Genomic DNA, 14128 nt, shown 5'->3' on the forward strand with positions numbered 1-14128 from the left:
TCCATTGGCAGCCGCCCCGGAGGGAGCCTGGGACCTAGGAGGGAACTATCTTAAGGCAAACTCAGGGTTCCAGGTGGGGGCATCCAGTCTGAGACAGAGGTTCTGTGCCTTTATCCCTGCCTCAGACCCAGACTTCTATTCATAGTTCCATTGAGGAAATGTACTAAGAGGCAGTAGGTTTCTGGAATCTGCAGCCACACAGTCCTCGCTGCATGGCTGGCTGTCTTCTGGAGCCTACAGTGACATGCCGTCTCTCCAGAGAAGATTCCCAGACCACCTCTGTGAAGGAGGCCTCCCTACAGTGCTCCACCACCGCGCCTTGTTTGTGCCCCTCGTGGCACTCAGTTGCAGTTTGTAGCGTGTGTTTAACTTGGTTTTGTCTGCTGCCTCCCAGAGCTGTTAGCCCCTTGCGGGCAGGATGTTCAGCCCCACATCCAGCCCTAGACCAGCCTGGCCGCGGGAAACACCCCTGAGCCTAGACGTGAGCCTGTGACGTGAATCCAACTAACACCGTCCACGGCCATCAAATCACGGGGCCCGTGCAGACTGTCACAGAATAGTTCCAACAGAAGGAACACAGATGGCCAGTATGGATAAAAAGATGCTCAGCCTCACTGATAACCAGACAAAATCGGAGTTGCAACCACTCAGCTTTTTCAAGTCTTAACATGTTTCCATATTCGCCTCCCATGCACCCCTTTTCCATTTGTCAGTCTCCTTCCATCCCCAGCATCACCTTGTCCTAAGTTTGACATTTGGCAAGCCTGCAGATAAGTTTTTGTGCTATCACTACATATGTATGTATCCATAAACAATATAGACAGAGAATGTTTTCATGCCTTTCAGGACAGTAGCTACTGGATCACTTATTGTGCATTGCTGTTCTTGCTGACCGTTACACTTTTGAGGTTTACCCGCGTTCACATATGTTGCTCTGCTTGAACATTTTAACAACTATATGGTATTCCCTTGTATAAATGTACCCCAACTGATTTTTCTTCTCCTGTTGGCGAACGTTGAGATGGTTTCGGTTTGTGCTATTGCAAACGGAGTCACAGTGCACATTCTTGTGTCAGTTTCTCTAGGAGAGACTTGCTGGGTTGAAGAGCACACACACCTTCATCTTCATAGACAGCACCCTCCCCCCCCCCCCCAATGCCCATGTGGCTTGTGTCGTTTTACACTCGCACAGTACTCAGATGAGTTGCTCTGTGGTCCAACTTTTCCTCTCTGCCATTTGATAGATGGGAAATGGTATCTCAGTTTTATTTTTACATTTCCCTCATTCGTAGTAAGGTTGAGCATCTTCTCAAATGTTCGTTGACCATTTGTGTTATGTCTTCTGTGAATTGCCTGCCAGCTGCTTGCTTGCTTGCTGATTTGTAATTTTAATTGTTTGCCCTTTTCTTACACATTTGAAGGCGTTCTCTGTGTGTTCTCAATACTAATCCTGTGTCGGTGACGTGTGTAGTAAATCTCTTCCAGTTTGTGACTTGTCTTTTCACTTTTAGTGGGTTTTTTGGTTGTTGAATAGAAGACTTTTAATTTTATAGTGAACAGTTTTACTGCCTTTTTGGTTTTTGATGGTGGAGGGGTACTTAAGAAATCTTTCCCGGGGGTGCCTGGATGGCTCAGTTGGTTAAGCATCTGACTTCAGCTCAGGTTATGACCTCCTAGTTCATGGGTTTGAGCCCCGCGTTGGGCTCTGTGCTGACAGCTCAGAGCCTGGAGCCTGCTTTGGATTCTGTGTTTTCCTCTCTCTCTGCCCCTGCCCCACTCATGCTCTGTCTCTCTGTCTCTCAAAAAGGAATAAACATTAAAAAAATTTTTTTTAAAGAAATCTTTCCAGGGCACCTGGGTTGCTCAGTCGATTAAGCATCCAACTTCAGGTCATGATCTCATGGTTTGTGAGTTCGAGCCCTGTGTTGGGCTCTGTGCTGACAGCTCGGAGCCTGGAGCCTGCTTCCGATTCTGTTTCCCTCTCTCTCTGCCCCTCCCCCACTCATGCTCTGTCCTCTCAAAAATAAAACATTAGAAAAAAAAAAATCTTTCCCTACACTGAGGTCATACGTATATTTTCTTCCAAACCATTTAAAGTTTTGCTCTTCCCATCTGGATTTTTAATTCTCTTGGAATTGGTTTCTGTCTGTGGTGAGGGTTGGATATAATTTTATATTTTTTCCATGTAGATGACCAATTGACCAATACCAATTATGGAAGTTTACAACTTTCCTACTGATGTGTGTCACATGTCTGTCACATACTCGAGTTTCTGTATATGAAGTGACTCTGTTCTGTTCCTCTGGTCTGTTTGCCTGTCTGTACTCTCTTAAGCAAATTGTAAATGCAGGTAGGCAGGTCCCATCCCCTTGTTCTTTTTCTTCAAAATTGCCTTGCTGTTCTTTCTTTTTGCTTTTTCCTATGAGTTTTAGGATCAGCTTATCGAGTTCCACACACACAAAAAAACAAACTATAATGGAATTTTTATGGGAATCACATTAGATTTAAGATTAATGGGAGAGAACAGACTTCATTTCAATATTAAGGCTTTCCATTTGTGAACACGATTTTTCAGATTATTTTTCATGTCCTTCAGTGGTCTTACATCATTTTCTCTATAAAAGACTAACACATCTTTTGTTAGACTTATGTCTAGGAAATTTATACTTTTTGTGTCTATTGTGACTGGAATATTTTTTTATATTTGTGACTGGTTGTTACTAATGTACAGAAATGATATTTATATTTTAATTGTATGCAGCCACCTTGCTGAACTTAATAGTTGTAATAGTTTGTAGAATCTCTTGGATTTTTTTTATTTAGCATGTGATGTTATTTTCGAATAAGGACAGTTTTGCCTTTTTCTTTCTGATTCTTAAGAATTTTATTTCTTTTTCTGCCTTGGGATGTTGGTTAAGACCCCTATAGAGTGTTGACTAGAGGTGGTCATGGGGGGGCGCTCCTGTCTTGCTTCTGGTTGTAATGGGAAGGTGTCTATAATTTCAGCATTATGTAGGATCCTTACTGCAGGGTTCTGATAAATACCTCCTATCAAGTTAAGGATGTTACTTAACCCTCTCTTCCTGGTTTGCCAGGTTGTTTCTTGTTTGTTTGTTCCAATCATAATCTAATATTAAATTTTACTGAGGGCTTTTTCTACATCTGGTTTTTCTCCTTGACTGTGCTATATTTTGTTAATAAGTGTTCTGATGTTAACATTACATTCCTAGGATCAGCCCTTCTTATGGTCAGAGGACAGCGTGATTGTGTGTGTTTAATACATTGCTGGATTCAGTTTGCTAGTATTTTTTTTAAGTTTATTTATTTGGGGGGGGGGGCAGAGAGAAAGGGAGAGAGAGGATCCCAAACAGGTTCTGCACTGCTAGCACAGAGCCCAACGTAGGGCTCGAACTCACAAATTGTGAGATTGTAACCTGAGCCAAAACCATGAGTTGCACATGCAACCGAGACCCCCAGGTGCCCCAGTTTGCTAGCATTTTTGACTGGTATTTTTTTTTTTTTTTTTTTAATTTGAGAGACAGTGCGAGTGGGGGAGGGACAGAGAGCGAGGGAGGGAGAATCCCAAGCAGGCTCTGCGCCACCAACACAGAGCCCAACACGAGGCTCAAACCCACGAAACCACGAGATCATGACCTGAGCTGAAACCAAGAGTCAGATGCTTAACTGACTGACTAGTATTTTACTAGTATTTTTACCTGGGCCACCCAGGTGTCCCTGACTAGTATTTTTATTTAGGATTTTTTTTTTGCATGGTATTCATAAGAAAAGCTGATCTGAATTTTTGTTTTATTGTATTGCTCTTTCCAGTTTATATTTCAGGATAATATCACAGCCTCATAAAATTAGATGGGTACTTCTTCTCCACCGCCACCCCTGCCTTTTGTTTAGACTTTGAAAAAGTTTATAGAAGTTAGAGATTATGTTTCTTGTAGGTTTGGTAGCACTTGCTTGAGAAACCATCCAGGCCTGCCTGATATTTTGGGGGAGGAATGGTGGAGCAGAATAAGCAACTGTTATTACTGATTTAATTTATTCATACAAGTTGGGGCGGCTCAGTTGGTTAAGTGTCTGACTCGATTTTGCCCCAGGTCGTAATCTCATGGTTCTGTGAGTTTGAGCCCTGCATTGGACTCTGTGCTGATAGCACAGAGCCTATTTGGGATTCTTTCTCTCTCCCTCTCTCTCTGCTCCTCCCCCCAACAAACTAAATAAATAAAAACTTTTTAAAAAATGTATTCATACAAATTTTAAAGAATTTCTTTTGAAAATTTATATTGTTCTATAGAATTATTCAGTTTATCTGTACTTTTATAGGTTTTGGCATAGAGTTGCTCATAGTATTCTCTCTCTTTTTTTTTTTTTAACGTTTATTCAGTTTTGAGAGACACAGAGAGACAGAGCGTGAATGATGGAAGGGCAGAGAGAGAGGGAGACACAGTATCTGAAGCCTGATCCAGGCTCTGAGCTGTCAGCACAGAGCCCGACGTGGGGCTCGAACTCATGAACCATGAGATCACGACCTGAGCCAAAGTCGGACGCTTAGCCAACTGAGCCACCCAGGCGCCCCCATAGTATTTTAAAAGTAGTTTTAAAACCTCTCCTGCATTTCTGTCCCCTCCTTCATTCTCCCAGAGTGGATGAGTCCTGAATATTGGCCTCCAGTTGTGCCCTGTCTCAGACCTGAAGTTTCTTTTGGATTTCTATGATGTAGCAGACTACTATAAAAGAGTTTAAATATGGCCTGATGCTTTTACTGCATCATCGCGTTGTGGTCCTTTTCCTTGATTACAAATGTAAATAAATGCATGTATGTTTTAATAATTAGAATATATACAAAAGTATAAGAAAATATCACGGGACCGATTTTGGTGTATGTCCAATTTCTGCCTATAAATCACATCTACAAACACATTTGCAAAAAGTAAGTTTGGGATAACATTGTATATACTGTTTTCCTCACATGATACGTTATAAGCATTTGCCCTTACCATTAAATATTTGAAAGCATGTTTTTAAACGGCTGTGTAATATTCCTTTGCATCCCATGTAGCATTAAATGCTTTTACTAATACCTGGTTGTTGAACATCAGGGCCTGGGGTGATAAATCTCCCTGTGTATCTCTGATGATTCCTTCTTCTGATAAATTCTTACAAGTCCATGTAAAGGTTTCAAGTCTGTGCACGGTCGCAAGGACCACTGGGGTGATTGATCGGCATCTGTTCTCTTTGCAGCAGCCCACTCACCCTGTGTACAATATTGGACCAGATAAGGTGATCCAGGCCACCATGCACTTCCTGCAGAAGCCAGTCCCGGGCTTTGAGGAACATGACGAGGCACCAGGAGAGACTGCCACCGACTAGAAGACCCAGGGCCCCTGGCTCTATGTTCACCCACCTCCCCGGTCAGACCCAGGTTTATGCATTTCGATACATACTGCATTCTGTGCTGCAGAAGCCTTGGCCACTAGGGAGCTGTGGTCCTTTGTCCTTTTCTTGTCAAACAAAACAAAACTGATGGCCCTGGGTTTGGAGAAAATAGTGGCGTGGTTTTTAAAAAATTCTTTCCACTTCCGTCAAACCAAAAATCTGTCAGCCCGTGCGGCATCTAAACCCGGCTCTGGCCTGGCCAGGATTGTTGGGGAACGGTGCATGCTGGGCAGGACCAGTCCCTTGCCGCCAGCTCTCCGGCCCGGACAGTCGTACTGAAATGAACGGTGTCTATGAGTCACTGCTGCGATTCCCCTCTGCACGCCACCATTAAGTCACCAGGAAGGTGCCCTCCCCTGAGTGGAAATAAGTCTATTCCGTGCCGAGGGGGAGGGGGAGCTTTGGTCCCATCACAGTGAATTCTCTAGAAAAAAATCATGGTGGGACTTCACTAGGAGGTGCCCTACCTCTCACCTTCCACCTCAGTCATTTGCAAGGGAAAGGAGCTGGGGGTGGGGGAGAAAGATCTCCTTGAGTTGTGAGTCCCTCCCCCTCCGCACTGGAGAACTGAGCCACACTTCTCCCCAGGGCGGGACTCGCTTCAGCCACAGGGGTGGTGACTTAGACCCAGGAAACCAATTATGAGTGGAAAATGAACCTCTAGTTCATTTCTGTGTCTGAGGAAGCAGCCCCAGTGCCCGCCCCCCATCATGTATGTGAAATACCCTTCTCGTGTCCTCAAGGCCGCACCTGCAGCCTGTGGCCATTGTGCGTGTTTCCATCTTTCTTCCATCAGACTCCCAGCCCATCACCCTCAGAGACGGTGTTGTCTTCTCTCATCTGGAGTATTAACACTACTAAGTCTTTCACCTTAATTTGACTCAGGATTTATTCACATCCTGCCCACTCTAGTCTCACAGAGATAAAATCAAGTGCTAGATAGGCTGGCTGCTCAGCTGGCTGTGGCAGGACTGAGTGCCGCCCGGTGTGCTCAGCCTGGCAGGGCCTCTGCTGCTCACGGGGAACCCTTTCTCGGTCAGCGGGGCGTTGAGTTGGGCCATCTGTCCGCTGCTACAGTCACGGCACACTCCGTGCGGCTGACCTGGCCTTCATGTACGCAGCCCCGGACTGCGAGCAGACAGGAGCCTGGAGGTGCAGCACGAGGCTCTTCTCAAAACTCTGGCCGTCTGCTGCCTCTCATTCCCTATTGCTTTGGCGGATTGGGCTATGTATTACCTCCTTGAAATAATAAAAGAATAACATTTTCTCTGATGTCTCTCATTTGTGACTGGTCCCAAGAACATTCTCTCAGAGTGTCCACTGTTGGGAGTTACTGAAGATTGCTCGCGGATTGCCGGTCTCCCGTGTGTGTGACATTTCAGACCTTGCAGGGATCTGACTTGGGTTCCACCCTCAGACAGCTGCTCCAGTGGATGCCACCGTGGGCCCAACAAGCAGTGGGAGAAGCTCTGTCTCCCAAGTTCCCCAAACCAGTTCTGTTTACTTTTGTCCCAGCCCTCTGTACGCCGCGTCTCATGCTGTCTGTGTGTCTGTCTGATTCTGAGCAGAGACTGTGCTCCTGAGTCCGAAGGCAAGAATTCAGCAACAGGTGGAGGTGGCTGTCCTGACCAGAGGCGGGGGGACTGTCACAGAACGGGCCAGAATCCTGTGGTCACCTGGCTTTCCTTCTCATCTGGTGAGAGACTCTCTCTCAAGGGAGGCCAACAAGGCAGATACTCTGTGTCCTGACCCTCCATGGACGAGAAGAGGGTATCCTCATCTCGGAATATAATTCCTGCCCCCGTGCTCTTTTTGCCCAGATAACAAAACAGTTTGGGCCACAAAGCAGCACATTGAAATGCATCCTTCCCATGACTGTAACAAAAGGCCAAACCCTCTAACACCAGCAGCCTCAAGGTATTAGGGGATTAATTGTAGTAATTGATGTGGTTAGAGACAGAAAGGATTGCTTCGGTATGAGTTGGCTTTATACCAAGGGGAGAGGGTTTGAGCTGGCCCCAGGATTAGGTGAAGTTTGCCTAGGTAGAGGAGAGAGGGTCATTTACTGGTATTTAAAAAATTTTTATTTGAGAGAGAAAGAGGACACTATTGGGGGTGCAGAGAGAGAGGGAGAGAGAGACCCAAGCAGGCTCTGCGTGGCAACACAGAGCGCGACATGGGGTTCATTTCATGAACCGTGGGATCATGACCTGAGCCAAAATCAAGAGTCAGATGCCAAACCGACTGAGCCACCCAGGCGCCCTGGCATTCTTGTCTCAGGGGGGTTACACTGGCATAACCATGAGACTCCCTTTCTGCTCCCAGTTGGGTCTGGAGGGTTTCTTGACTTTTACAGCATTCAAAGTGGGTGCTGGAGATCAATTCTCAGATAAACAGATTTATCATGTGTATCCTTAAGTAGAAGGCACTTACGTAGCATTCAAGATGGGTTACCCCAAATATCTCCCTCACCAATAAAGAAATACAGAACTACCACAGATGTCCAGATGGGCCCCAACTGCCCCCTTGGACCCATTTCAGACCCACGTTGAGTCCTGTGTAAGTTGGGAGGCCTGCTAGATCCTCGTGTGAGCAGAAGGGGAGCCTCCTGGATAAGCAGACGCCCCTGAGATAACAATACCAGTCAATGATATTCCTAAACTGCCTTCTCTTCGCGACATCATTTCTGAGTTAGAAGCCATCAATCAGATTCTGGCCACTGTGTTGGGGGCAATGCTGTACTCTACTTGATGAAGCCACTTCTCATGAAGACCGCCCACAAAAGCATATGCCATAGTATTAAATAACAGCTCCACGATGGCCTTCCGTTGAGGACTAGCCTTAGATCTTGATATGTTGCTTCCTGGTGACTTAACTTAGCAGAGAGATGGAGGTTAGAGACTCCTGGCAAGGTGGTTGCTTATGTGACCTTGGCGACTGCATCAATGTTAACCATCTACTGTACTTGTGTCAGGAGCTTGATAGAATTAAGAGTGGAGCTCTGAGTGCTCCATATTGTTGGTAGCAGTGGAATCCATTGGCTTCAGATGGTAGATGTACAGATAACAACGCTGACATTCCATTATAAAACTGAAGAACTGGTCTCATCTTCCAACCAGCTTTTCATTCATCCAACCTCCTTATGGAAGTAGGTCACTGGGCTTCCTGCAGGAAGTCGCCAGTAGCTTCAGCATCCCAACTCTGAGAGAAGGGTAATGGTCTGGGGTGGGGAAAGAAATGTGCTTTATGTCTGCAGGCTTCCAAGGTACTCTTTGGCCAGGACTACTGTGTATGATGTCTGTCATTCACTGTCTGGGATAAATCCAGTTCAATGAAAGTTTGCTTTCTTAATGCTAATAATCAGGCCTGAGGTTAATGGTACAGATAGAAGTCTGTGATGGAGGGCTACTCAATGTTGCTTCCATTTGGGAGCCCAGGAATCACTTGGGGGTGGGGGGAATATTTGCTAATGTTTTATTAGTCTACCATCTATACCAGGGGGCAGCAAATTTTCTCTGTAAATAGTAAGTATTTTAAGCTTTGCAAACAACTGCTCAACTTTGATCGGCCATGGTAGGACAAAACAGCCATAGACAAAGTGCGGTCGTGTTCCAGTAAAACTTTATGAGAACAGGTGGTGGGCTAGATTTGGCCCATGGGCTGTAGTGTGCCTACCTGTGATCTAGACCAAATCCCATCCATATTCATTCAGCATTCTTCCACATCTTTCATGGCTGAGATGTAATGTAATACTATGTCCATGTACTGCTAGTCTCAAAAGGCAAATGTGCTTGGTAGAATTTGTACCAAATATTCCAGCCACCCACGTGTGCTGCTCGGGCATTCACTGCCACGAAACAGGAAGAACTGAATGATTTAAGACATTGTTACAACTTGCTTAAAACAAAGAGGAAACGTGTTGACTCCTAAACTGAGACGTCCAGGAATTAGCTTGGCTGTATGGCTTTAGCAGCTTCCTCGGTCTTTCTGTGTCAGCTCCAACCTCAGGCTCTCTCCATGTGACTGTAAAATGGCAGCAGCAACAGCTGCAGACCGTACATCCTCTGAGGGTGAAGTTCAGCAGACACGAGCAGCTGGCACTGTCCCAGTCTTCCTTCCCAGCAAGTGTCACTGCGTCTCACTGCCTTTGATCAAGCCACGTGCTTTTCTGAGAAGCAATCCAGTGGCCAGATTGAAGTGCACTGAATGACCTAAGTCTTGATCACATGCTTCTTGCATGAGTGGGAAATGGGGCTCCATCAGAAGCACACAGTCTAAGAATGGGGAAGGAACGAAGCCCCGAGTCCAAATTAGGGTTGTAGTCAAAGGGGGGAAACGGATGCTAGAGAGACAAACCACCACCGCTGTCTACAACGGTGGATTATTACTGGGATAGAAACCTGTGGTGGACACGGTTGGCATCCATTCCTCCCCTCCCCAACTGTGGCAGCCAATAGGCTTGTGTGAATTTGATCCCCTTCTGACCTCCAGGACCAGGCCCTGATTGGCCTAAGGCAATCATTTTAATCCATCCCTCTTTGGCAAGAACAGAAGCCTACACCAATCAAATGGCTTGCCCTGGCCTCATTGATTGATGCAGAATAGAGCATGTGGCCTACAAAAACCAGAGAGAAGCCCAGGACATTTGATTATAGAGGAAAAGCACCTCTCTCCTGTTAGGGATGGTAGCATGTGTGGCCTGGGACTCCTACAACCATTTTCCCACCTACAAGGAAGCCAGTCTCAGAAGCCAGTACACACAGACTCCCTGACTCACTAAGAAGCATGACCAGAACCCTGATCACCCCTCTCCTGCAGTTTGCCTTGCTTCTGGGTTTTTCAGCTACGTGAACCAACCTGAGGTGGATTTACTCTTACTTGCAACCAAAAGCATCCTAACACATACAAAACTCTATTCATGAAAGTTCTTACCTGCTGCCTGAAGGGCACGGATCACCCTTGCCACATCCACCCAAAGAATAACCCCTAAGAGAGTTCCTCCTGGTCTATTGCCTCTCCTCATTTGATCCTTGACTCAACCTCATGAGGTGGGTGAGGCAGCCGTATTATCTGCGTTTTACAACTGTCGAAACAGGTCAGAGAGCTTAAGTGAATCACCCAAGGTTTCTGGCGATCAAGGAGTGGAGTCTGAACCTGAACCCAGACCTGCTGCCCAGGAGCTTCCATCCCCCCAGGTGTCTAAAGGAAGGTGGAGTGTGTGGTCTTGGGGATGGAGGCAGCACCGAAACGTGTGTGGGTTACCTCCGGGGCTGGATGACAGGGACCCCGAAGGCCGGCCCCCATCTTTTACCAGGACGAGCATGCTGACAGCAAGTGGCCGGGGCAGGCTGGCCTCGCTCTTCTACCCCGTCTCCTGCTCTGCCAAGTCTTCAGCATAGAGCGACGATCCCCACACCAAATGGGTGCCACCCCAGTGCAGAGCGAGGCTATGGTGAGTCAGTCTTTCTGGTAGCTCTGAAGACAGCCCGCCCCCTGCAGCCTGGCCCGGCCTGCCTAACCGGTTCCTGGACTGGACATCCTCTTTCACTTCCCGGCAACTCTGCTTTTCACCAGCTGGTGCAGGAGGTTCAGAGAACGAGGCCAGGTGGCCGATGCTCCCCTCCCACTGCTTGCATACGTCCAAGAACAGCCAGGCAGGCGGGGACACAGTGCTCATCGCTCGCCTGGCTTAATGGAAAACTTTCCCTGCCCTCTGCCCCTCCTGCATAAACACCGCTCCTGCAAAATAATCATAACGATGCATTTAAAAAAGACGACCTTTTTATTTTAGGATAGTTTTAGATGGACAGAAAAATCGCAAGGATAGTAGATCCCTATGTCCCTTAAGCCAGCTTCCCCCACTGTTGCCATCTTACGTGAATATGGAACATTCGTCGAAACTAATGAACCAATGTTGATACGTTACCATTAACTAAAGTCCATAGTTTATTTGAATAACTTAGTTTTTACCTAAATGCCCCTTTTCTGTCCCCAGATCCCATCCAGGACACCTCATTACATTCAGTCAACTCTCCTTAGGCTGCTCTTGGCTGTGACAGTTTCTCAGGCTTTCCTTGTTGTGGGTGGCCTTGACAGTTTGAGGAATACCGGTCAGGTATTTTGTAGATGGCCTCTCACTTGGAAATTGCATGAAAACATTCTCATGATTGGGGTAGGACTGTGCGTTTTGGGGGCAAGGCCACAGAGGCCAGGTGCCCTCTCATCACATCCTATCAAGGGTGCGTGTGGTCCACATAGCTTGTCCCGGGGGCTTTTACCCTTGAGACCTGGCTGAAAGCATGTGTCGGGCTATCGCACTGCAAGATTCCTCTTTCTTCCCCTTTCCAGACTGTGCCCTTTAGAAGGAAGTCCACGTGCACAGTACACATTTAAGGAGCGGAGAGCTATGCCCCACATCCTTGAAGGTAGGGTATCTACATAAGTTATTTGGAATTCTGTGGGAGGTTTGTCTTTTCTCCATTTATTTATTTTTCTACTCATTTGTTTATATTGGTATGGACTTGTGAATACTTATTTAATGCTTTGGGTTATGTTCCATACTATGTTGTTTATTTTATTCCTCAAATTATTCCAGCTTTGGCCATTAACTCTTTCAGTTGGTTCCTGTGTCCCTTTGACATCTCCACACTTCCTTACTTATAAAATAGCGTCATCATCATCATATCCTCATTCTGTCGTCCCTTCTCTTTCAAGAAGTATGGGCCTGTTGATAATCGTTGACACTGGGTGACGGGTGCATTGGGGTTCAGTATACTATGCTCTTCAATCTTTGGTCACATTACATTCTGTCCAGAATAAAAAGTACTGCACGCTGGTGATCTTGGATGTGAGACTTCGTGCCATCTGCTGTACCTGTGTATGGCTTGAGCTGATAGGACAAAGGTGGTGATAGAAGCCTAGGACTTCAGCTCCCGAGTCAGAGCAGGCTAGATGTCATAGTCTGCTCAAGGGGAGGGCCAGGGGGACCCCGGGACTGTAGGGGGCTCTGCCCCCGAGGCATGCGGACTAAGTGCCTGGCAGGAAGGTGGGGAGGGTCCTGCAAGTGCACCCCCAGAGGGGGATGACAATGGTATGATGGAATGGGTACCCAGGAGAGCTATGCTGTGCTCCCGGGAAGGCTGACGCTTTGCTGGCTCATCCACTCAAGTCCTCCCCTCCCTCTTGGGAGCAGTGGTGGCCATGGTCTGGATGCCAAGCTAGCCAGTGAATGTGGTGGAATGTGAAGGGTGATCCTGTCCCCGCAGAGTGGAGGCTCTGGCCCACCTTCCCTTCACCCAAAGCCTCTGCTGGGCTCTTGTGGGGAGGGAGGAAGGGGAGCACACCAGAGCTTGGGAAATGATGGCCTGGCCCTGTTCCTTGTCCCGCCACATGCCAACTTTCTCATCGAGGGCCCAGCTTCAGAACTCCTTTGGTATCCATGTGCTTGGGTCTGGTTTCTACCTCCTCTGAGCTTTCTGCAGGCAGGGCCCAGGCTTCATTAGCTGCCTGAGTCTCCCCAGTGCCTGGCACAGTGCTGGGCAGAGGATATGGGCTGCTCAAACACCTGTGGGTTGAACTCAGGTAGAGGCAACCCCAGAAGTGACCTAAAAGTGTGCAGAAATGAACGTACACTGGGAGGCTGGAGTCCCTTGGCATGTACTCATTTGTGTATTTGTAGTGTACCCAGTGACAGACCAGGCACTGTGATAGGGGTGCAGCGGCGAGCATTAAGACCAGTCCCTGGCCTCATGGGAGCCCCCAGTTGGAAATGCCTGCCTAAGTGTTCACGGCCCCGGACTCATTTCCTGCAGGGAAACCTAGTCAAGCTGTTTGAACCAGAGTTCCTCTAGCTGAAGTCTCCCGCTGGCTTTGTGGTAGGTATTTGCTGTGGACGTGACATTCCTTCTTTCAGCTGGCTGGCCTTGCCGTGGCCTTTGGCCTAAAGCCATCGGCCACTGTCCTTTAGCTCCAGATCTGCCCCTGCCACCTCCGAGCTGTTGATGGCACCGGGAGATAAGAAACAATGAAGCTCTCAAGCATGTGCATGGGAGCCACATTGCCAGCTGGACTCCTCCGGCTGGTGAGGAGGGAGGGCGTGGGCAGCAGCTCTGCACGCCCATTTGGTTATTTCTTGAACCAGACTTTGCACGGCTCATTGGGCCCTCGCAGGAGCCAGCTTATGGAGTATGTACCTTTCTCTACTGGCCTGCTATGGTAGCCGTCAGCTTTCTGGTTTTCTTGGCGGGAGGCTCAAACTCTTAACCATGTTCGGCACTGGGGTGGAAGGTTCTGGCACAGATTTCTCAACGTTGGATCCTTGATTCTTCCCCCTCCCCCGCCCACGGCCTTTAATTTACTGGGAAAAATTAATAGACACTGTGCTGGACAATTTTGCCCAGAGAAGGCTCTATAGGTATGAAAGGACCCCACTTCTGCCATGGACATCAGAGGAAAACAATCCTAAATGGGGCCTGGCAGTCAGAACAGGCCTGCTGGTGCAGCTGGCATCCAGCACAGGGCACAGGAGGGAGCCTGCCCAGCTGGTTGTGAACTGTCCAGGGCCACCTGTTCGGCTCTTTTCTAGACACGCCCATCCTGCTGGGTGTGTGTGTGTGTGCACAAGGTATACACGTGTCAGCCAGTGTGAGCGGGAGCCCGTGGGCCCTGGGGTCTAGTCGTC

The 14128-nt window shown here is 47.7% G+C and overlaps 1 protein-coding gene across 1 annotated transcript in view; it reads left to right on the top strand.

Annotated features, from left to right (window-relative positions):
* Window positions 1-6715, top strand: part of FNTB (farnesyltransferase, CAAX box, beta) — a 66750-nt gene extending 60035 nt beyond the window's left edge. Inside the window, exon 12 of the mRNA XM_019451547.2 lies at window positions 5254-6715. Within this exon, the coding sequence (XP_019307092.1) occupies window positions 5254-5382 (129 nt within the window). The 3' untranslated portion in view covers window positions 5383-6715. The remainder of the gene's footprint in view (window positions 1-5253) is intronic.
* The last annotated feature ends 7413 nt before the right edge of the window (window positions 6716-14128 follow it).

This window comes from Panthera pardus, unplaced genomic scaffold (assembly GCF_024362965.1).
Source record: "Panthera pardus isolate Hobbes unplaced genomic scaffold, ASM2436296v1 HiC_scaffold_24, whole genome shotgun sequence".
NCBI lineage: Eukaryota > Metazoa > Chordata > Mammalia > Carnivora > Felidae > Panthera > Panthera pardus.